The sequence below is a fragment of the Canis aureus genome, chromosome 6, assembly GCF_053574225.1.
Source record: "Canis aureus isolate CA01 chromosome 6, VMU_Caureus_v.1.0, whole genome shotgun sequence".
Taxonomy (NCBI): Eukaryota; Metazoa; Chordata; class Mammalia; order Carnivora; family Canidae; genus Canis; species Canis aureus.
Genome location: NC_135616.1, coordinates 20100352 through 20125723, shown reverse-complemented (window position 1 = coordinate 20125723; position 25372 = coordinate 20100352). Strand labels below are relative to the sequence as shown.

The 25372-nt window shown below is 40.0% G+C and overlaps 1 protein-coding gene across 1 annotated transcript in view; it reads left to right on the top strand.

The window, feature by feature from the left end:
* Nucleotides 1–24341, top strand: part of CDH2 (cadherin 2) — a 213419-nt gene extending 189078 nt beyond the window's left edge. Inside the window, exons 15-16 of the mRNA XM_077900337.1 lie at nucleotides 12338–12502; nucleotides 22948–24341. Coding sequence (XP_077756463.1) covers nucleotides 12338–12502; nucleotides 22948–23154 — 372 coding nt within the window. The 3' untranslated portion in view covers nucleotides 23155–24341. The remainder of the gene's footprint in view (nucleotides 1–12337; nucleotides 12503–22947) is intronic.
* The last annotated feature ends 1031 nt before the right edge of the window (nucleotides 24342–25372 follow it).

Below are 25372 nucleotides of genomic sequence, written 5' to 3'. Positions count from 1 at the left end.
AAGTCCCACATCAGGGTCCCCATGGGAAGCTTGCTTCTCCCTCTGCCTATGTCTCTGCCTCTCTCTCTGTGTCTCTCATGAATAATTTTTTTAATTAAAAAAAAAAAACAGTTTTCCAAATGTCATTTTGAATTTATCAGAAGAAGGCCATCCTTTCCTTGAAGTAGACTCTGGGACATCTAGCAGTTTCCTCTGCTCTTGAAATTTGACTTGGGAAATGCCCAATTCTGAGTTTGGGGCCTGGGAACTCCTATAAGGACTCTGGATCTGTAAGAGAGGATCTGTTGTCCATGTTAGGAGGTTTCACAGATTACAGATTACAGTGAGTCAACACTGAGATCTCCTGAACCATGGCTGCTGGTTCAAGGACAGCATTAAGGAAGCAGGGCTTGCCCTCTCCACAGACAAACTCATCGAGCTTAAATCAGGGCTGGTCGTGACAGAAAGTGTGAGTGGCTAATTTAAAAGTTCCTCATTGGTGTTCTCTTGCTCACTCTTGGATTCTTGGCCCTTACTATTGCCTGGGTACTAGGTTTGACTTCCCACAGAGCTGCTGCTGAGTGGAACATCACAGTCGGCTAGATTCTTCTCTCTCAATTTCTTCAGACAAGGCCCAGCACCTCTTGGGCTCAGGAGGTTTCACACTCCAGGATTGTGAATACTCTAATCTGAATTCCCACATTTGGTTTCTTAAGTTTTTAGAGTCTTGCTCTCGAGCTGGAGTTTTTCTTTCTCATCAGAGATGGTTCTGAGGTCTCAGAGAAAGTATCTGATGTCAACCCTTAATGATTTGGGGTACGTGTCTGAAAGGTAGATTCTCTGTCACTTTAAAAGTCATATTTCATCAGGTGGGTGGGGAAGGGGTGCGTCTGGATTTTTTTTTTTTTATTGAGCTTGCAAAGTGTAAAAACTGAAAAATTTCACATAAATTTTGGATCTCCCAAGCCTTTCCAAAAAGTTGAAAGATCTAGAAACATGACCAGCATTCTGTCTTGAGAATAAGTATTGGAAACTAAATAGAGGCTTCTTGCTTTAAGCAAGGCAGACATATTCTGGTGATTGTTTTTATTTTCTTCTTTTTGTCCCAGGCCAGCTTTCTTGACTTATATTATAAGCCAATCCTTTATAAAAATCTATTTTTTGCTGACTCTGATTAAATTATGTGATTATTAGTCTTGGGATTAACAAAAAACAGATTTCTATTAGGGGAAGGTCCCATAGTGCTAGTAACCATGGAACAATTTTCTGTAGTACTGTGTTTGGTTGGTTGTTTGGTTGGTTGGTTGGTTGGTTATTTTAAAGGGAAAGAAAGCAGAATGCCACAGATATACTTAGCCAGATGAATTGGTTAAAATAGGATAGCTGCTATAACAAACTAAAATTTCAGTGACCTAAGCCTGGTAGCCTGGTTGAAATGCACTTCTCACTTACTTCGTGGTAATTGGGTTTCAGGTCATGGGGATTAGAGGTGGGGAGGAAAGATCCATGCTACTCTACTCCATGCAGTCATAAGGGACCCAGAGGACCAGCAGCTCCCCAGCTCTGCACATGTGGCTTCCAGGGTCACCCCAGCCATGCATACTTGCAATCCCTGAATAACCAGAGGGCAGGGAGGATGATTTGTGGGAGATTTTTATGGGCTAGGCATGGCACGCATCACTTCCATTTTCTGTCCCCTAGGAAATGCCTTTGGCTAAGGTACCCAGTAAGAAGGAGGAATGAGTTCGGTGACCGGCTGGAAGTCTCTGCCTCACCCTGTTAAGTGTTAAGTTTAGAGAATCTTTTCTGACTTTCTTTGAGAAGAGTTTTCTCATAGTGACCCACCCAGAATAGAGTGCTAGCTCATGTGCATTGTTTTGTGACCCATGCAGATATGCTGGAAGGAAGTGGGTCCCTGGTCACAGAAGACACAGGAAATGCAGTAGCTCATGAAAATGGAGACACTGTATGTAAGGCTCACAAAAACTAGGGAGGGCAGCTTTCCCTTACCTGCAGAATGCTCCCCGTGCTCCCTGGGACACTGACATCTTCTTGATCAGGGATAGGAACGTGCACATGTAAATGATCACATGCGATTTCAGGATAAAGGGAGTCATGATAGGAGCTCTTTGTAGTGGCCCAGGATTTCAAAACCCTAAAGATCCAGATGTAGTTGCTGTATGAGTGACCATTGCCTTTTTTTTTTTTTTAAGAAATTTAATTCTTATGTAATTTGTGGGAGTTAGTGTCAGTATTTCTGTAGCTGAGGTCCCCAGACCTTCCATGACACAGAAGGCACGTTCAGTGGAATTTAGGTGCCTGAGATGGGGTAAGAACCTACCCACAGTCCTATGAGTTGGGACTTGGATTTGGGGAATGGGAACTCTGAGGGTTGATGACTTAGTTTCTCCTCACATTGCCCCACCACGCTACATGTTAAACTGCAATAGGTTTGAGCCACCTATACCTCTGTACCAAGGCAGGGAACCTCATACTTCCCCGGCGTTAGTCCATGGTCTTAGCCTGCCTAATAACTCTGTTTAGCCACTAAGACTCATCTCAAGACATCCTCCCTTGGAATCCCATCTGGATCAAGTATCTCTGCTTTATGATCCACAGCATTCCATGTCTACTTTGTTTTGAGCTTTTGTGTCCAGTCCTGCTTCCAACCTTAAATTCTGGGAGGGCAGGGATCCTATTCGTTTTTTATTTCTGTACTTAGGACGTCACACGCCTGAGAAGTGCTCATAGAAAGTTCATGCGTTGGGCCCTCTTCCCAAACCTCTTAATTTTTATAAGTCTGTCTACAGGGTTGATTGACACCCATGACAACTTGAATTTCATTCTTTGAAATCCCTGATGTCTTCAGGAAATGACGATAACATTCATAAATGCTAGCACTCATTACATACTTGATCTGTGTCAGGCTCTGTGCTCTGCCCTCAGCCTACATTTCTCCTATAATCTTCCCAACAACCCTGTGCCGTAGACACTGCTGTTACTTCAGTGTTCGAACCCAGGTCTATGTGACTTGAGAGGTTAAACTCCTAATGCACTTGCTGGTGGTCATATGACCAATGTTGCATATGGTGTTGCTGACTTGTAGCACGCAGGTGTGACTGGTAGGACCAGTGAGGCTGGGCACTTAGCCATGGTTTATTAAAAGACCTCAGGTAATCAGGCTTTAGAAAAGGCAAAGAGTAAGACTTAGTTAACAGGTTAGGCATGGCTTGCAAAACTGAGCACATTTTAGTATTAACAAAGTTAGAATCTGGAGAAGCAATCTGAAGAGCCAGGTTATTACAGAAAAAAAATAATAAATTCAGGTATACAATCTGGGTGACAGAAGCTAAAATTTTAAATCCAGTCTAGATGCCTAGACAGAGGGGGAGGGTACAGATATAAGAAAGTCCCTTGAGACCAAAAGAGTCACTTCCCCCAGTCAAGGAATCTTTGCTTGAGCCAGAGGGTCTGTCTCCATGCACTTCCGGCCCATCTCAGGAGCCAGCCCTTGTGTGGGCAACCAACCCAGGCCCTCTGACTCAAGCGGAGAGTGAAATTTTATAATTTAACCATGGTATATTTGATTCTTTTAAATGATTGTTTTATAAAATCTTCCTGCTAAGCAAACTGACAGATGGCTGAATCTGGACACAGCTGTGGAGACCACTTTCAACATTTTTATTGTTGGCTGAGGCACACTCTGCTATGTTCTCAAGTTATTCGGCCGCTTACACCCACCTGCAAATACTAGTATATTTTGCTACTGATTTCACAAGAGGAAAGTTTCACTAGGGATTGGATTAGTACATTGTCATTGCCTTTGTGCAAGCTGTTCTCAAAATACCACCAGGTGACACATGTCGATAGGCTACCAGAACCATATTCTCAACTGGCCGGGGCCCATTCATTCCCCATTGGACACAAAATATATTTATCATGCGCATGATTTGCACACAACCTTTTATTTGCTATTCCTGTCACTTTGTGTGAATGAACAAAATATTTTATGTAATTCATTTTAATATTCATTCTTGAGTAATCATAAGTTTACTGTATTTAGTTTTAGAGGAATAGAAAGTTATCAATATCCCAGTAATGACAGTGATAAAGATTTTGACCGCCAACTGTGTGTTAACACTTTGCCAGGGGAAAAACAAAAGCAAAGATGCTAAGTGGTATTTGCCAAAGTTCTGCCAGCTGGCCAAATCCACCAACTGCTTTTTTTTTTTTTTTTTTTTTTTTTTAATAAAGTTGTATTAGAATACAACCATGTGGGATGCCCGGGTGGCTCAGTGGTTAAGCATCTGCCTTTGGCTCAGGGCGTGATCCCAGTCCAGGGATTGAGTCCCATGTCGGGCTGCCTGAATGGAGCCTGCTTCTCCTTCTGCCTGTGTCTGCCTCTCTCTCTCTCTCTCTCTCTCTGTGTCTCTCATGAATAAATAAATAAAATCTTTTAAGAAAAAAGGATATAACCGTGCACCTTGTCCGTTGTTTATGTGTTACCTGTGGCTATTTTTACACTGCAGGCGCAGCAGCGGAGTTGAGACCTTGTAACAGAGATTATATGGCCCAAAGATACTAAAATGTTTACTATCTGGCCCTTACCAAAAAAGATTCGCTAACCCCCTTAGAGTTTAGAGAATATGGAGCCTTCATTAGCATTTGATCCAGAGCTTGAATGCTCTTTAGATTAGCCCAGGAACTTTATGGAACCTGCCCAAGGTCACGCAGTTGAATATGGTGAACTCAGGATTTGAATCAAGGCATTCTGATTTCAGACTCTGTCTTTTGCAGTCACCATAGTATGCTCCCTTTATATGTACATTTATCTTAAACAGTGATTAGTTCTCCTTAGGAAATTTCAAAACCATGTGTCTTAAAGTGGAGAAGGATTTTTGATGCTCTTGTCACCATATTCTGAACCAAATCTTGTCATTTCTTTATTCCCTATTTTTAGGTCTCCTCTAAGACAGAATACTAGGTCAGGCCAACAGAATGACTTTGATCTTGTCTGGATGGTGACATTCATATTTTTAGGTAGAAGAAGTTGGAGCTTGGGGTGGGAACATGGCCTGAAGGTGCATTTAGAAAGTATACTCTGTGTCTCCCAGCCAGACGTACTTAAACGGGCTAAGAAGTATGTTCATCTCTATCGGGCTATAACTGAATTACATGGACAAGGTGGGAAATGACAAACCTCAGTATAAAAATTAAATGTCAGATTTCAGGAGGAACATCATCTCTCTGAAGCCCTGTTGCTCTGCTCCATCCTGCAGGCCTGCACAGCCACATCCTTACTTCCCCCAGCAGCTTACATCTTCCTCTTCCGTATTTTTGTTACATATTGTTCATATATGCATGACGTCAAATCTCATCATTTCTGAATGCATTCTTTTAAAAGATGGCAGACGAAGAGCTCTATGGGCAACCCCATCTGCGACCCAAGAGACTCTCCAGAAAGTATTTATTCAATCAAATCTAATGGAACCGTCTTCACAACATTTTTCCAAGAGGATATGCCATATTTTTACAATAGGAAGGAAGTTGTGATAGAATTCCAACAACGCCAGCATCTGTGGCAGGACCGCCATTTTGCACCAACGAGTGAAACTTCAGCTCATTCAAAATTCTCAAGACAGAATTCGGAGAGAATTTTGAAAGAAGCTGTGACAGGGCAGCACTAACAGTAAACCGTGGAGGCAGGAACCATGGATGTGTTCCCTCCTCAGGGGGGCCTGGCTCCATCCCTCCTGGGACCAGGCAAACTGGCCTCCTAGTGAGATTACCCTGTATGTGACAGCAGAGAATAGAGGTCCTTCAGCTGTCCCGGAGTTATTTTATCTTTGTTAGGTTCGTGATTCAAACCAGAAGAGCTTTTAGCAAATCTTTTGTTTCTGGGGGCTTTCATAATCCTTGGAATCTACTTAGTCTCCACATCATTTTGCCCGGGTACTTACCATCATAACTGTATTTCGCTGGGGGAGGAAACTCAGCTCGTATCATCATTTACATAAAGCTCGCAAGGGTATTTGACTTGGTGTCAGCAGTTGTATGGTAATGTGTTGACACCTTATCACTATTTCATTCAATTATTTTAATGCCAGGAGCTATAGAGGGTGAGATAATAATGTTCTCCTCCTCCACCTTCCGTTCCTCTTTGTGTCTGTCTGAAGAGTTTCTTGCCTGTGCCACCGTCAGCTTTTTTTCCAGAGAACTTTTTTTTTTTCCCTTCAGAATTTTGTCCATTGACTTTCATGTCAGTATTTTTACTTCTCTCAGTTCCTCAGTCCCGAAACATTAAAAATGTTTCCCTTATCCATATGGGAATTTTAAAGTTCCTCGCCTCTGCTGCTATAAAGGGAAAGTTTTCCACTTGCACCAGCCCTTGCCCATGAGATAGGGAAGCTGGCTGCTGGGTTCTTCACTCCTCCCCCCAGTGGAGGCTGATCAAGGACCGTGACCTTTCGGTGCCTCCCTTCCTGCAGCGGGCCTGCCTGTTGTTGGTTGGACCGAAATGAAGAATCCTAGTTCTGCCTAAAAATCTGGGAGGCACGTTTTAACCAACCGTGCACAGACCAGAGTACTAGACCCCAGTGCCTCGTTAGCTTAGCATAAACCACCCTGAACTCCTCTCCTGGACCAGGAACCCTTCCCGTTTCCCACCTCGGTGAACTGCCCTGTGCATTTCTTCATTGGCCCATGGCAACAAGATGCAGCTTTTATTTTTAATTCGCTTGCCCTGGTGGTCTCTGTTTTATCCTTCCACGCTGCTTACCTGAGTCTGCAACCTGCAACCTTGGACGGATCATTAACCTCTCTGACCTGCAGTAACCAAGGGGGATAGAATAACACCTACTTTGGAAGGATTTGTGGTGGGAGTATGTGAGGTACCACTTGAGAAAGCACCCAGTGTCATTCCTGCCAGGTGAGAGTTGGTTTCCTTCTTTCACTCAGAGCTGGAAATGGCATCTGGCACCCAGTAGGCTCTCCTTTAAATACTTGTGGGATAGTAAACGAGTATTTTCGTCACTCTCTAAAACAGATTCAATTACACGATTCTATAGATGCTATCAGCAAGGTAGCTTTCTGAATTTTTTTTCTTTTTTTAGCTTTCTGAAATTTTTACCTAGGTTCCAGAATTTCTATCTATACTGATGCAGCATTTTAATTTATTTAAACATAACCAAATGCCTTAGGATAGATTCGTGGTATCTTTACTGAACCAATTATAAATTACTGCAAGTCAGTGGAATTTAACAAGAAAAGTCAAAACCAGAGTGTTAGCTGCTAACTAACTTTTTACTGACTCTCCCATAATTGTATCACCCTTAAGACATTTTAACTCATAGATGGACCAGAAAGAGGTTTTAGTTGCCTGCAATGTGAATATTCTTAAAACCATAATTCCATGCCTCCTTCTAATGGTTGTTGCCAAATAACATATGTTCTAAATATTCTAAAACAAGATTTTCCTTGGCCTTCCTTTGAAAATTAGACCTCTTTAGGAAGTTAGCATTGCAAATAAAGGTTGACAATCATAAGAGAATTTTCAGATCCACTTTTTCTCTAGAGAGCTTTAGGAACCAAATAAAAGATTTCTTCTTGGCTTGTTTCTTTGTAATCTTCAGGAGACCATGAACCCAATGACCTTGAAAGTGTTTTCAGTCTCTGTAATTGTCTTTATAATTCTCATCCTACATGTTGTAATTTGTGTGTTTAAGTAAAGTATTATGGGATTGTAAAGATGTATAATTTAGGAGGTTTGCATAGAGTGACCCCTTATCAAAAGGCTTAAAATTGGACCCTCAGATCAGGACCTCTGCCACACAACACAGATGGATATGGACAGAAAACCAGCCCCTGTGACCTGAAGACACTTCTGCCTACTTCCTAGCATTGTCAGGTTTTTTTATATCCCATGTTTGTAATAGAAGAAACCATCACAGAGAAATGTTAAGCCACATTTAACCCAGTTCCTAACTTTACATAAATCAGTGGTTTTCTGCCTCTTTTTTTGCTATCTGCACAACTGAGGAATATGACATATTTCCATCATTACGGGGGACTCACCAGAGCAATGAATCTCAGTGATAAGACAGGGGTCTTTCCGTCCCTCCCCATTGTGAATTACTGCTATGGAGTATAATGTGATCCAAGGCACATTTCTTAAATTGGTTGCTCTTTTGAACATCTGGCATGAATATCATTGCTCAGGCTTTTTTCGACACATTTTTTAATGAGCACTTTCTACGGGCTTGCCATTTTGCTGGTGGAAAGGATGGAACAGGACTACAGACCTTTGAAGGCTTCTCCCACTCTCTAGTTCTTAAGGTGTAGGAAAAGGCTATCAAAAGAAAGATAAAAAACTATAAATTAATATGCTGCTCTATATATCCCTCTAAGTGAAGCAGGCGAGGTGGAGATGCTGTCCTTGCATGGAGGAGACAGCTGCAATTGGCTACGACAAATTATATTAGAATTTAAGCTCTATTTTGCCACATCTTCCCATTTTCAGGTGAACTATCCCTATATCTAAGTGTTGGCAATTTATTAGAAAATTTTTATGACACTGCTGGCCAGTCAAAATGCATTCACATTTGTAACTTTTGGGTATAGAGGGAGCGTATAAGAAATCAGGGAGCAGCCTGATTAATGCACAGGTTCTTTCCAGGTAAGGAATAGCACAAGCAAAGTCTGCATGCCCCTTTTGTCAACAGTTAAGCCAAGGAAATTTCTCTGTATTCTTATACAGAATTATCATGTAATACACTGAGTATCAAGGAGTTTGTCACCAGGTAAAAGACAGTCCTTAAACATTAGATTCCATTACTTAATTTCATGTAAGTCAGACTTCTAACAAAACATTCTACACTTTCAGCATAAAAATATTTATTGACTATTATCAGTATACTTACAATCTGTTTTTCCCTTTCTTCTATATAAAGCTTCAGTAAGTGTCAGAAGGCACAGTTATTCACGGTTTATCCCACTTTATTATGCTTGGTAGTTATGCAGTTAAACATGACCTGGAAAAATATGCTTCTGGTGTGTAAGCATTCGGAATTCTCTAAATAAGTCCCTGTTTTTATTTTGTATGACATTTTAGCATCTCAAAGGCCTTCACATCTGTTATATCGTATGTCTTCAAGATAGTCTATAAATTGGTCATAAATTCTATAAAATTTAAAATGGAGCACAATTGTGCACGATTGAGATGTTTTCACTCAGGTTTTGTTTGGATAATCTGAAATACTCGATCTTAATAAGAGAAAGCAGCATTCTCATGTCTTTGCTCATGCTGTTGGTAATCCCAGAAAGGTCCTTTCTCCCTAGCACATGGATTGTTCAAGGTTCAAATCTAACACAGGTTTTCTCCTCCTAGCATTTTATACTTTACAGCATACCACGTTTACATCCCAGGCTGGCTTGTCCTGCTCTGTGTACCTGCCTCACCTCGAAGTCCCCTTGTACACTCTTGAGAGAAGGGGCTTCTCCTCAGTCCCTTCAGCAGTTAAGTTAGCTGAATCTCTTGGTAAAGGAATTGTTTCCAGGACAGTGGTCAGGATGAGAGTGTCTTAACGAGCTGAAAGTTACATTGTAGATGGACGTTTTGAAGTCAGACACACCGGGTTTGGATTTCCATCCTAATCACAGTCTAGATGGGTGACCTTGGGCTAGTTACTCGAGCTCTCAGGAGTCTGATTCTTCACCTAAAAAGATGATAATGAAACATTCTCCACAGGTTTGTTAGAAAGTATCAATGAGAGGCACCGGGGTGGCTCAGTCGGTTAAGCGCCTGCCATCTCAGGTCATGATCCACGGGTCCTGGGATTGAGACCTGAGTTCAGCTCACTGTTCAATGGGGAGTCTGCTTCTCCCCCTGCCACTCCCCCTGCTCATGCTCGCTCTCTCTCTCTCTCTCTCTCTCTCTCCCCCTCTCTCTATCTCCCCCTCTCTCTCTCTCCCCCTCTCTCTCTCTCTCAAATAAATAAATAAAATCTTTAATGAAAAAGAAAGAAAGAAAGAAAAGAAAAAAGAAAAGAAAGAAAAGAAAAGAAAAGAAAAGAAAAGAAAAGAAAAGAAAAGAAAAGAAAAGAAAAGAAAAGAAAAGAAAGCAGATCCCTGGGTGGCTCAGTGGTTTAGCACCTGCCTTCAGCCCAGGGTGTGATCCTGGAGTACTAGGATCAAGTCCCATATCAGGCTCCCTGCATGGAGCCTGCTTCTCCCTCTGCCTATGTCTCTGCTTCTCTCTGTGTGTCTCTCATGAATAAATAAATAAACCCTTTAAAAAAATAAAAATAAGAAAAAAGAAAGTATTAGTGAAAAGACACTTCTCAAGAGGCTGGTATAGTACCTGGTACCTCGAAGGTCTGAATGCCAGTGACTTTTTTCCCCTTGGTCTTGGTCTCGTGGGTAACTATTATCATCCCTCACGTCTGGGCCCTCCACATTCATCTGTCTAGTCCGTTACTCTTTAACTCCGGGCCTTGTGGCTTGGACTTGACTCACTTTCCTGGGTGGCTGCCAAAGAGCTAAGCTTTAAAGTTACTCTAACCTGCTTGGAATCCAAACCTGTCTCTGAGTCTTAGTAGATTTGGGATAAGGGACTTAGTTACTTGGTTTATTTGAGATTCAGTATCTCAACTTGTACAAAGGGATAATAAAACTTAATAAGTGCTGATCGGAGGATTAAATGCACAAATACATGTAAAGCACCTCCACCAATGCCAGTACGTGGTAAGTATTCAAATGTTGAGTAAATTGAAACTACTATAGAGATATTCCAAATGGCACTTAAGCTGGTTTTAGATAAAAAGGTGAAGCCTGAACTCTGAAGAGTCCCAGAAAATCTACACTCCCTGTAAATATCAACATTAAATTGGAGAATTTTATATCATCAGAATTTGGTGGTTTGAAAACTACAAAGTATCCAAACCTAAAATTTTGACGCATTTCCACATTATAGTCAGCTTCTTTCTTTCTGTCTCACTTTAGCATCTGGCTGATGTTAAAGCTGAAAATAGTTCCGAGGGCCCGGCCTGTACCAAGAGCATCCTTCACAAGTTTGACTCTACCTATCTGAAAGTGGACAAGCTATTTTTCTAGGATATTCCCATTGGGCTGTATTGGAGAGGAAACCACTCCTCCTTGCCGTGTGCCATGGGGCCAGAGACTGGCAAATTTCTTCTGTGAAAAGCCTAATTGTAAGGCTTTGTAGACTATATGTAGTTTGTGCGGCATATTCTTCATTCCTATTGTTGTTTTAAATAATCCTTTACAGATGTAAAAGCCGTTCTTTGAGAAAAATAGGATATGGGTCCCAAGAGGCTCACAGACCATAGTTTGCCAACTCCAGACCCCTGAAGGGAGGGAGGAATAAAGATTGGCTTTGAAACCTTGGTGAACTCAAGCCCTACTTTAAAGAAAAGGAAAACACATCTGTGTCTTTTTTTTTTTTTTTTTTAATATTAAAGACATTGTAGGAAAAGAAAAGGTCTTCCTTGACCTGCCTGGGGTCCCTGGCTGGATCTGAAAATTAAACTAACAAAGACAGATGAACAGGGGGAAAACATACACATCTTATTAAACTTTTACATGTCCATGGGAGCCTCACAAGAGAATGAAGACCCAAAGAAGTGTCCACAGTGGGAAGCTTTTATGCCTTTTAGACAAAGAAATAAGAAATTTCTAAGAATTGTCAAGACCAAAGGTTTGGGCAAGAACTAGTAAATGGTGGAGAAGTAATTAGGGATGTAAAGGTTAGTTTAACAAGGTTTGTTGGTACAGATTTCGTGGCCCCTAAGTCCCTGTCTCAGATGTTAAGGATGTGTTTTCTTCTCCCACTACAAGGAGGGGACCTTTCACATGGGAGTTTTATGACCTGTTTCAAGGAAGAAGGGCAAGGGTGAGGGGAGTTAGAGTGGCTTTCCTCCTCTGCTGTTTGTTTTTAATTCCTTCAGCTTGAGATACCTAATACGCTAAGACACTCCAAGTTACGGTAGTAGGTTCCCAACTCCACATTAAGTTAGTACCTTTGTTTCTATGGTACAACTCCATCTTCTAGGCATTTTAGTCATTTTATAGTGGGGCCTCATCTCACTGCTGTTTTCCATTGGAAACTGATGAGAAACATAGGAAAGCAGATGGAGCACAGACTGTAGAAATGAAAAGCACAGAAGAAAGAGCTGTGTGAAAGAAATATTTAATCATAACATGAAAAACTCATGGTGGCAACTTTTCCATTATGTTAAATTTCACTCATTTCTATGCATTCTGGGTATGTGTTTAAAAACAAAGGTTGTAATTTCCATCTTTATGCCCATCTACCATGGGTTTTTGATTTTGTCTTTTGCAGGATTATGACTTGAGCCAGCTCCAGCAGCCTGATACCGTGGAACCTGATGCCATCAAGCCTGTAGGAATCCGACGATTGGATGAGAGACCCATCCACGCCGAACCCCAGTACCCGGTCCGATCTGCAGCCCCGCACCCTGGGGACATCGGGGACTTCATTAATGAGGTGAAAAGACTAGCTCCCTCTCTTTATAAGGATGTTTACTTTATGCTAATGGTTTGCTGTACATAGACCACAAATTGCTTGGAATACAGTGATATCATTGGTGAAAACACCCTTGATTTTCTTGAGCTTATTTTCATGTTAAAGCTAATGTGGCTCTAATAGCAGAGAACAGATATAATTGGTTTGATGGGCCAAAAAACAGATCTATCAATTAATTAATATTCTGTATTTGTAAATGACATTCATATACATTATCGGTATTAGTCACACTATCTCCAAAAGGCTTTTTTCCCCAGATTACAAGTAATAAATAGACTAACAATATTATAGTGCATTCTGATTTCATTTATTAGCACTGATGAATGTAATAATAGTTCATTTTCATTTTCCTCACACTGAATACTTTGAATCCCACAAATGTTGAGAATTCAGTGCCTGCCCACCGACTAGAGAGTTCCATCAATTGAGATTAGTAGGAAGAGGAGCTAAATTAAATATTATGTAAGTGATTTAAATACTTGTCTAGTTGAGGAGTTTTAAGAGCTTCTGTAAGAGGCAGCTAATTCTCTGTTGAATATAACAGATATGATTTCCACTGTCAAAATTATTATGGCATTCTTTAATTTCATTACTGACCACGAGTTCTGCTACATTTAATACTTACATTTTGAAGTAAAACGGTTTGTGCTGTTTCTTTTGATCATTCCTATAGTTTTACTGCAATCCTCCTTTTGAATTTTTAGTGTTAAGCATAAGACAGCAATACATACTGATGTCGATTGTGACTATATGGCAGGACTCGCATTCTCTGGCCATGTCCTACCACTCAGTGTCTCTAAGATCAGAATAGGTTTCAATGCATTACAAGGTGGGATACTTCTTTCTACATCACCTTCCATCATATGCTGATAAGAGTCTAATTTCCTGGGGTTCCTTGGAGTCATATATTCTATATACATAATCAATCTACTTTAGGTTTTTTTTTTGTTTTTTTTTATAATAAATTTATTTTTATTGGTGTTCAATTTACCAACATACAGAATAACACCCTGCTCATCCCGTCAAGTGCCCCCCTCAGTGCCCGTCATCCAATCACCCCCACCCCCCGCCCTCCTCCCCTTCCACCACCCCTAGTTCATTTCCCAGAGTTAGGAGTCTTTATGTTCTGTCTCCCTTTCTGATATTTCCCACACATTTCTTCTCCCTTCCCTTATATTCCCTTTCACTATTATTTATATTCCCCAAATGAATGAGAACATAATAATGTTTGTCCTTCTCCGATTGACTTACTCCACTCAGCATAATACCCTCCAGTTCCATCCACGTCGAAGCAAATGGTGGGTATTTGTCGTTTCTAATGGCTGAGTAATATTCCATTGTATACATAGACCACATCTTCTTTATCCATTCATCTTTCGATGGACACCGAGGCTCCTTCCACAGTTTGGCTATTGTGGACATTGCTGCTATAAACATTGGGGTGCAGGTGTCCCGGCGTTTCATTGCATCTGAATCTCTGGGGTAAATCCCCAACAGTGCAATTGCTGGGTCGTAGGGCAGGTCTATTTTGAACTCTTTGAGGAACCTCCACACAGTTTTTCAGAGTGGCTGCACCAGTTCACATTCCCACCAACAGTGCAGGAGGATTCCCTTTTCTCCGCATCCTCTCCAACATTTGTGGTTTCCTGCCTTGTTAATTTTCCCCATTCTCACTGGTGTGAGGTGGTATCTCATTGTGGTTTTGATTTGTATTTCCCTGATGGCAAGTGATGCAGAGCATTTTCTCATGTGCTTGTTGGCCATGTCTCTGTCTTCCTCTGTGAGATTTCTGTTCATGTCTTTTGCCCATTTCATGATTGGATTGTTTGTTTCTTTGCTGTTGAGTTTAATGAGTTCTTTATAGATCTTGGAAACTAGCCCTTTATCTGATATGTCATTTGCAAATATCTTCTCCCATTCTGTAGGTCGTCTTTGAGTTTTGTTGACTGTATCCTTTGCTGTGCAAAAGCTTCTTATCTTGATGAAGTCCCAATAGTTCATTTTTGCTTTTGTTTCTCTTGCCTTCGTGGATGTATCTTGCAAGAAGTTACTGTGGCTGAGTTCAAAAAGGTGTTGCCTGTGTTCTCCTCTAGGATTTTGATGGAATCTTGTCTCACATTTAGATCTTTCATCCATTTTGAGTTTATCTTTGTGTATGGTGAAAGAGAGTAGTCTAGGTTTTTAGATGCAGTTATAGTTTGTAAAAAAAAAATCTTTTGAAACAAGCTTCAAGTATTTATCTCCCTTTACGATGCTTCATTACTGTCTATTCCTGACATGCATGCTAGTTTCTGAACATACACATTCACTTCTGTTAAACAGGTAATAGGTTAATTTGTTTTAGTCATGATTTGAAAGCAGATGGAAGGCCAAACAACAGAGTGCCAATAACTCCTTTATCTACAAAAATATGCCCTGACTTTACCAGTTATATGTATAGTGACCTGGTTAGGGGATTTGCAGGAATTTATATCTATGACTAGATTTTTCTCAATATTTAAGAGTGCCTGATAATTTAACTTCTCATTTCACATTTGTTGTCATGAGAAATTGTTCAGTTATTCTTGCGGTTGTTGGATTTCGAGATATAATGAATCATTTGAATGGAGGTGCAGGAGCTGGACTTTCTTAAAGCAAGAATTTTAGCTTCAGTGTAATTCAACAGATACTTAACTGAATGTTCCTGCTTGTTCCCTGAAGTGTCTGTATTCCATGGGATTCCATTCCATCTACAGCATTATTCTTCTCTCAGTGACAAGGTTGAAGCATTTAATGTCATGTATAAGATTGTAGTCCTAATCTGACTCCTGCCCTCTTCCCCTATGACATTTCCTTCCATTGATGCAGCCCCACTGAACTATTTGCAGTTCCTCAAAAGTATCCAGTTTTGACTGTAATGTAACTGCTGCAAAGCTTCTTAACCATCAGTGAAACACCCACTTAGCCTTCAGATTCGCCTCAAACATTGCCTTCTCTGTGAGGCCTTCTTTGATCCCCCTGGGAACGGTTAACAAGACACTTCCTGCATGATAGCCCTGGCCATGGAAGTGTGACTGTCAATGTTTCTCTCTCCTATGTGAGCATGGACCTTCTCTCCAGCATGGGGACAATTTCTTGTTCATCTTTGAGTAACCTCAGCATCTAGTATGTGATCTAGCTCTCAGATGTTGTTGCCTTAAGGAATCCAAATACTGTGGCAGGTGTATAGGGCATCATCAAACAATGAGCATCACCCACCTTGCAGTTGATTAGGATTCATCAGGGCCCAAGTCTGGGGCCTTTATTCTACTGGAGCTGATAAATAAAGAAAATGAGGATATTGGTTGGTTCTAAGTTGTTGTTTTAGTGTATGCTGTGTGTTTGTGTGTGCACACTCATCTTTTCTACAGAGACTGGATTTTCTTCAGTAGGTAGAGAAGCGTATCTAATTAATAAGATTCAGTTACCCAGCACCTCCAATGCCACAGAAGAAAGAGTTACAGTCACAATTTCCATTTGCAATTTCCTTTTCCTAGAACAGTACTCAGCCTAAAAAGTACACAGCCTAAAAAGTAGCTTGAGACCATAACGAACATGTTTCAATACTTAAACGAAAAACTTGCTGCCAAACGACTGACTTGCAAATTAACTTCTAGAATGCAGTCAGTTCATAATTTGGGAATTGTCTGCATTCGCTAAAAATGGCTCATTTTGAAATGATCTGGAGCTTGGTTTAGGATCATTCATTCAGCAAATAACTATTGAACATCTCCTGTGTGTACATATTTGAACGAGTAATATGTAGAAAGAAAATAGATTAGATCTGGATTCTCTTTGTGTGTACTCCCTGCCTTGCTGCAAGCACAGTCTTTGTACCAGGTAAACATTCTGGTATCCAAAGCCTACCTTTGCCAGACATGGGAGGCCCATTACATGTAATCCTTTCTTGGCTTTACAGTTTCATTTCAGTGCCCTTCCCCTGCCCCCTACCCCACCCCAAATTTGCATCTTACAGACCAAGGAGAGGGAATCTACTTGTACCTCCTGGGCTCAGCTTGTGATTCCACGTCAGCACCTGTTCCCATGCTATCCTTTCTGCATAGTATCCCCTTCCCTCTTTTTCTAGATGTTAGTTCCTTCATTTTTACCGACCCGAAAAAGGTCAAGCACACAGAGTTTAGAGTAAGCACCATCCAGTGGCATCCCATCGTACCCAGGACTCACCTTCCTTCATAACCCCTATCCCAGGGTTCCCTTCTGCCTTCAGAGGAAGAGGTGCACGTCCTGGGGGGCAGTGTGGGGAACATTGCTTTGGCAAGTACATGAATGGACCAAAGCATCACATTTGGAAATGTTTCTCCAGATGAAGAATGTAATTGTAAGATAGCGAAATGTGGACGAGATGGAAGACCAAACATTCACACTAGAAATTCCCTACCTTTGTCACAGAAGAAACTAAAATGAGGGTCTAGGGATGAGATGGTCAGGTCTATGGAACAATTCAGGGGATTGAAACTGTCAAAAGGCCTAAATCAGGTAACATTCAAATACACCATATAGATTCTTCCATCTAAGATGCCCATGAAGACTTCCTTAATATCTTTCTATAACTGGACAGATAAAAATAAATACATATAAAGTTTTAAAACAGTTGAGGGCACCTAGAAAGAATTCAAGCATATTTTACAAGTACATGTAAAATGCAAACAGATTTCTTTATCCCCAGGTCTTATTTGATTTAGCACAGTACCGAATGTTCCAAAGGAAGAATAGTATGGTGTAATTATAATTGGAGTGTTTTTGTAATGTAAGGAATAAGTAACCTCATGAGAACATTTTTCTAGTTTGTTTATTTAAATAATCAATGCATGTTGCCTTGAATATCAAAAATATGACATATTGACATATTTCTACCCTGGTAGATAGAGTAAAACAAATCACACATTTTAAATTTCAACTACAGAATTTCATTCTATTTTGAGGTTTTTAAGTATGACCTTCAGAGGGTGAAACGTTGAAACAAATTCATTTAATCTCAGCCTGACTGTAGATATTAGCATACCTCCAATAATTTCACTAATCTTACATATTTTTTTTATCTCAGAAATATAAAAACCAAGGACATATTTCTGTTAAAAGATCAACTTTTAAAAAAAAAAAAAAAAAAGGTCAACTTTTGACTGGTATTTAAAAACTTAGGGAAAGTGCTTCTAAAATAACTTGCACAAAACTGCTAACGCTTAGAACTTTTGCCTTTTTTCTCATATTAAATAAATTTATTTATCCTCTTTAAAATAAAATATCTCTGTCTGCTTCTTACAGTAGTTGGGCATTTGTTTGAGTTCAAATCCAGCTGCCTCACCTAATAGTTCTGTTACCTTGTACAAAGTCAAGGTCTTTGGATTTAACCTCTTGGATTTCCAAGTTTTCGTATGTTTGTATAAAATGAGGATAATAATAAAATCCTCTCTTAAGATATCCGTAAGAACTAAATGAGATAATCCACATAAGTATAGTGCCCATCACATAATAAAATCTCTTAATTATTATCAGTATCATATAGTTATTAGTACAAGTTACTTTCAGAAAGAACACCTAATTGTAAATAAAACAAAATCCTCTCCCTCCAAAAAATTTGCTTTAAGTAAAATGAAGTTCTCAGAAAGGTACCTAGCAATGTTGGCGTTAAGTCGCAGAATTCTGCTATAATATGAATGTGGACTTTTATGTCCACATATATTTTAAACTTAAATCCTAGCTTCTTCTAAAAGGAGCATATATAAATATGAATAAGGTGATGAGGTGAAAACTTCATAAGCCCAAGACAGCAGTACCAAGGCATACCTTCTAAGGTGCCTGCTGGATGTCAGGCACTGTGGTAAACAGCAGGATATGAAATGAATATAAACATCCTTGGCAGAAAAGCATGTCACAATCTAGTGTAACCAAAACATGGCAATAAAAGTAAAAGGGACCATGGGAATAACCCACAGTCATGATTGGGGGGAAAATTCTTGCAGTGGAAGTGACATGTTTAATGGGCTTTAAATGATGGATGGATGGATGGATATCAGTCAAATGAAAAATTATGAATGGGGAAGTTTCAAACAAAGGAAATCACATTTTAGCAGGAACAGAATGTGCAAATAACATAGGGTACACAAAAACATGACATTTTTAGATTTGGGGGGATTTTGGTGAATAATTTAGCTGTGGTTACTGGAGTTGAGAACAGCTAAGATGGAAAAGGTGCATGAACATGTTGTCCACATTCACTGAATGCTCTGCTAAAGAGTTTTAACTTAATCCTGTAGTTACCCAAACGTCAGGCATTTGAGTAACTCCTAGTTTTTTTCCATGTCCACACACCTCTTCTATTCACTTAAACTTTTACTTTTTTTAAGATTTTATTTATTTATTTATTTGGGAGAAAGAGCACATGTGCACAAGTGGCAGGGAGAGGCAGAGAGAGAGAGAAGCAGACTTTTCACTGAGCAGAGAGCCCAATGTGGGGCTCAATCCCAGGCCCCCGTGATCATGACCTGAGCTGAAGGCAGCACTGAACCAGCTGAGCCACCCAGGCACCCTCACTTAAACCTTTAATCAATTTTTAATTTAATTTTTTAATAAAGGTAATTTTCTTAAAGTGCTCATGCACCAATAAAAATCATCTTGCACACCCCCAGTGGAACCCCTCCCTTATTTGGGGAACATTGCAAAAGGTGACGGAGAGCAATGACGGAGAGTTTTACTTGGGTGAGCAACTTCAAATAATGTCTGAGAGAAGAACCACTAGTAGTTTGTAGGAAAGAAGCAGGAATAGTACCGGTGACCAGGAGACCAGTTAGAGAGGCTTTTGCTGTGGTCCAGGCAGGATATAAAGAGGGCCTGAACTGACGCAAGTGGCATTGAGCTAAGAGAAGACAGACTGTAAGGGAATCAATAGGCCCTCTTTCCTCTTATATCCCTCATGTGTTCCCTCACTGAAGAATGTGGGTTTTTATAGCTCCTATAAAAGCATATCTTTATCCATAAAGCATAGGATCAGAAGTCTATAAATACAAGCTCAGCAAGAATTCAGCTAGGGCCACAGGCTTTTTCATTTTACAGACACCTCAAACTATAGAAAATAGTTCAGATTCATCCAGAGTTCAAGATCTACCCCTCCAGGAACGGCGAAACGGGCACATACTCTTCTAGATGTAGTCAAACTCAGGTGGAAAAAGAGAAACACATGCAGTCAGTTTGTGGATTTGACAACAGTACATTACACTTCATGTGAAATGGTGTCCACACCTAAGAATAAAGGAATCCCATAAGGGAGGAGCAGATGGGTACGTGGCCCACCGGATTTCTTCCGCATATTCACTCTGGTTGTGTGCCTGTCATTTTCAGTCTCCTAGAACTTGACTGTGATCTTTTTAGAATTACCAAAATAGTACCCAGAATTTATATAATACCTCTTCCATAAGAGTCGTCTTTTATTCTCAGATAAAAATCGGTGCTATTCGGAGTGGAGGGGACTTAGGATACTTAACTTTCAGCCTAGAAAGGTGACTTGCGTAAGAATTCTTGAAAAGTTCAGGGACTTTTTTTTTTTGATCTTTTATAATCATTAAAACCTGAGACAGTGTGCAGTGTTCTGGTATAGCAGAGTGATCTCTAATGGACTGCATGTCCTTAACCTCCAGAGGCAGGGAGAGGGAAGGGAGGGAAGCAACAAATTCAAAAATGACCAGGAAAGGGACACCTGGGTGGCTCAGCAGTTGAGCAGCTGCCTTCAGCTCAGGTCATGATCCCTGGGTCCTGGAATCAAGTCCCGTGTCAGATTTCCCACAGGGAGCCTGCTTCTCCCTCTGCCTATGTCTCTGCCTCTCTCTGTGTGTCTCTCATGAATAAATAAATAAAATCTTTTTTAAAAATGACAAGGATGATCCAAAAACCAGGGCAGGAACTAAAAGCAATATAGAAGAAATGGATATATTTTAGAATCTCCATCATGAGTACTGAACTAGATTACCAGTAGTGTTATGCTTATTCTAAGGCCTTGAATTAGGTGGCTTAAGCATGCAATGAAGGGCCTGAAGCCCTTTTACACATCAGTAAAGACCAGAGAGCTTCCCTTGTTCATCCCTATGTCAGAGTAAACACAGGCCATTGCTTCCTCTCCACTGAATCCAGACACACTCGACGCCCTGCCATGAATCTTTAGAACTAATTTGTCTTAACTTTTTCATATTTCCAGTTCGGTGCTGACCCAATAAAGACTGGGCAGGGCTCTGCATGTATGTCTATTTAAATTTTGAATTATGATACAAGCAGATGACCTGAACATCGTGACCTTGGCCGTTGTCTCTGTTCTTTGCATGGAAAACAGTCTTACTTAAGGTCATACTGAAAACTTAATACAAGTGCGCCCTGCTTTTCAAACATTTGCTTTCGCCACTTCCTTTCTGTGGAAGGCCGACATCAGTACCTGTTTTCACTAACCGAAAGAAATCCAAAGAGGAGTTTCGCTTTTATGAAAAACGGTGAAAAGTGAAACATAGAGTACAGCGTTGTTTTGTAGGGGGCTGTTAGAGAGGCAGCATGCACCCCAGTTAGCGAGAGCACCCCTCCCCACCCAGCTCCTTCCCCGGAACTACCCTCAGCTCCATGGCTTGGAACTGTCTGCAAGCATCTCTGCTGCATCTCCATTTATCGTGTGCATCTGTCAGCAACATGTGTCCTAAGGCACCGGGAGAGGCTAAGAGGCATTATTTTTTAGGTCTGGAAATGCTCAGAAAATGTCCTATACAATTGAATGGTGATTGGTTCTTTGCATTCTGCTGTTTCAGCTTTTGGAAGGTTTCATCTTCATCATTGCTGCACTTTCGGATAGCCCGGGAAACCTGCATTTATCTTCAGATACCTATTCTCCTTATCGAGATTTTCTTTATTTTCTTGATTTCCCCTCCGATCTTTCTTGGGTCCAGTTCTTGTGAGGACCCAAGTTAGACTGTGCTAAATTAAAGAATCACCAGTTGCTTACATTTGCAGTTGCTAGATTTTGTAGGGAAAAGGCAAAAGGGAGCGTGTTAACATTTGAATATAACCTCCATGAGGACAGGTCCTGGATCTAGCTTCTTCACAGCTGTGTCCCCACCACCACCAAGCAGAATACATAATAATATACATACTCAATCAATATGTCTTGAATTGAGTAAACAAACACAAACAAAAAGAATGAAGGTGCATTGTTTGACTTTTACCGGCTAAGGCTACAGTAACAGACAACTCCCAGGTATTGTTGGCTTATAATAACAAAGGTTTACGTCTTGTCCGAATTCTGTGTTCACTGTGGGCCAGCAGTGGCTGGGTCCTCATGTCTTCTGTCTTTCAGGATCCAAGCAGGAGAAAAACTCTCAGGTGGGGCAGGCCATTCTTCTGGGAGAGGGGGCCAGAAGGACCTGGTGGAAACCCATCAGACAGAGGTCTTACAGAGTCTGCTCTACATTGCCGCTTACGTTGTGTTGGCCAAAGCCAGCCCGTAGCCAAGTCTGACAGTGGGTTTAGGGAGTAAACTTTGGCTGCAGAGAGGTACTTGTGGTAGTGTGGGCATGTGATCCACCTACAAGGAAAGGATAATGAATCATTGAGGACAGTAACATGGTCTACCACAGAAAGGAATTACGACTTCTGAGAAATTGTAATTTGTGATTTTTCAGTCTTAGCAAAATTGCCTGGTAGCTTATTCTATAAATATGATAAATAAAATCCTTTCTAAAATTATTTATGTTTTGTACATTGAAATCATTTTCTGAAGACGTGCCTGATTTTATTTTGCACTGGCTTTTCTGGGTTATACATGTAGTGCAACCACACATGAGGAAATGTGGTGTTTAATTAAAAGGTTAGGATGGTTGGTAAGAGAGACTTTTTGGGATGGTTTGAAAACTGGTAGTGTGTGCTTTTCTCTCGTTTTCGATGGAAGTCAAGCTGCTGCCATTTTGTTTCATAAAATATTATGTCTTCACATTTACTTTTCTTTTTTCAAGCTCCAAAGCAAAAAAAAAAAAAAAAAAAAGTTCACCTTTATGCAGATGCGTTGCCAGACTTCAAGATCTTTCTTCCTCAGCTTCAAGTAGCTGGCCATTCATGTCTACCACCTGTCAAGCACATTTCTCCAATTAAATCTCCTCCCATTGTATGTCTTGGCCTCACTGAGCTAGGCTCCTTAGGGTTCTTTCCTGCAGAAGAAAGGCATGGTAGTTTTTGTCTAACTTTCAAACATGGTGATAACCCCAGTTTCTGTAGGTTGAAAATGTTGTGGTCTGCAGGTGGAAATGAATAAACAAGTGTTTGATCCCATGGAACCCCTAGGATCTGCCTGTGGTTTGCAAATTATAACCCTCTCTACATTCTTTCTTTGTCTTTCCAAATTGTAGGGCCTTAAAGCTGCTGACAATGATCCCACAGCTCCACCATATGACTCCCTCTTAGTCTTTGACTACGAAGGCAGTGGCTCTACCGCTGGGTCTTTGAGCTCCCTTAATTCTTCAAGTAGTGGTGGCGAGCAGGACTATGACTACCTGAACGACTGGGGGCCACGGTTCAAGAAACTTGCTGACATGTATGGTGGAGGTGATGACTGAACTTCAGGGTGAACTTGGTTTTTTGGACAAGTACAAACAATTTCAACTGATATTCCCAAAAAGCATTCAGAAGCTAGGCTTTAACTTTGTAGTCTACTAGCACAGTGCTTGCTGGAGGCTTTGGCATAGGCTGCAAACCAATTTGGGCTCAGAGGGAATATCAGTGATCCAATACTGTTTGGAAAAACACTGAGCTCAGTTACACTTGAATTTTACAGTACAGAAGCACTGGGATTTTATGTGCCTTTTTGTACCTTTTTCAGATTGGAATTAGTTTTATGTTTAAGGCTTTAATGGTACTGATTTCTGAAACGATAAGTAAAAGACAAAATATTTTGTGGTGGGAGCAGTAAGTTAAACCATGATATGCTTCAATACGCTTTTGTTACATTGCATTTGCTTTTATTAAAACACAGAATTAAACAAAAAAACAAAAACTCATGGAGCGATTTTATTACCTTGGGGGATGAGACCATGAGATTGGAAAATGTACATTACTTCTAGTTTTAGACTTTAGTTTTTTTTTTTTTCACTAAAATCTTAAAACTTACGCAGCTGGTTGCAAATAAAGGGAGTTTTCATATCACCAATTTGTAGCAAAATTGAATTTTTTCATAAACTAGAATGTTAGATACATTTTGGTCTTAATCCATGTACACTTTTTTATTTACTGTATTTTTTCCACTTCACTGTAAAAATGGTATGTGTACATAATGTTTTATTGGCATAGTCTATGGAGAAGTGCAGAAACTTCAGAACATGTGTATGTATTATTTGGACTATGGATTCAGGTTTTTTGCATGTTTATATCTTTCGTTATGGATAAAGTATTTACAAAACAAAGTGACATTTGATTCAATTGTTGAGCTGTAGTTAGAATACTCAATTTTTAATTTTTTAATTTTTTTTATTTTTTATTTTCTTTTTTGTTTGGGGAGGGAGAAAAGTTCTTAGCACAAATGTTTTACATAATTTGTACCAAAAAAAAAAAAAAAAGGAAAGAAAAGAAAGGGGTGGCCTGATACTGGAGGCACTACTAAGTGTGTGTTTTTAAAAAAAAAAATGAAAAAAAAACAAGCTTTTAAACGGGAGAGACTTCTGACAGCAGCTTTGCCTCTGTATTGTGTACCAGAATATAAATGATACACCTCTGACCCCAGCGTTCTGAATAAAATGCTAATTTTGGATCTGGTGACTGGTTTGAACTTTTTCTTTTCTACTTGAGCTACTTTACATGTTGTGAAAATCCTAAGTATTGACGTTTTGTTGAGAACAACAGTTTTACAAAAGTATGTATTTGTTCTTGCACTCCTCACCATCGAAACCCTTAGCATGGCAGCCGTGTCCAGTGAGCAACAGAGAGTCACCGCAGATCTAACCATCGCAGAAGAAAAACATCAGGAAGAGATGATGCTGATGGTGGTATATAAATGACGTTTGTAATGTCAGTGAACTTTGTATACTTCTTAATATCACTTATGCTCTCATTCCTTTCTGCTCAAGCTCATGATTACACTGACACTAATGGGCTTTTCCCATTAAAGCATCAGGACATGGAAAACCTTGGTAAAAAGTTATAGGACTGGCCCTGAAAACTGCACTGGACACCTAGTATCTTGGGGAAATCACTGAAGCCATTTTCTGTATTTAGTGAACTATCCTCTGGTACTTCTGTTTGTTGACTTGACTTTTTTTCTGGCTTCTTTGAGGTATAATTGATAAATAAAATTTATATTTAGATCCACACCACGATGATTTGATATATGTATACATTGTAAAATGATTTCCACTATCAACTTAATTAATCTATCACCTGACATAGTTACCTTTATGTGTGTGTGTGTGTGTGTGTGTGTGTGTTTGATCAGAACACTTAAGGTCGACTCTTAGCAAATGTTGAGTATACAGAACAATAGTAGCTCTAGATAGAGACTCACACAGAGAACAAACAAAGGAAGTGATCTTACTAAATCTTGTAAAATTATCAATGCATCCTATTATGATTCATAAGTGAATTTTAAGAGACCAAAGTTTCACTATTCTCTATTTGCTTTGTGATGATTATTACACTGTATTTTCTTATACTGTACATTTTGAAAAACATTTATACAATATACCTCCTCTAAGCTCTGTGTCTTTTTGCTTAACATAAAGGTTATTTTATATTAGGGAAATTCACTTTTCTACTGATTCACTCTGTAAGCAATACTTTCTTGTT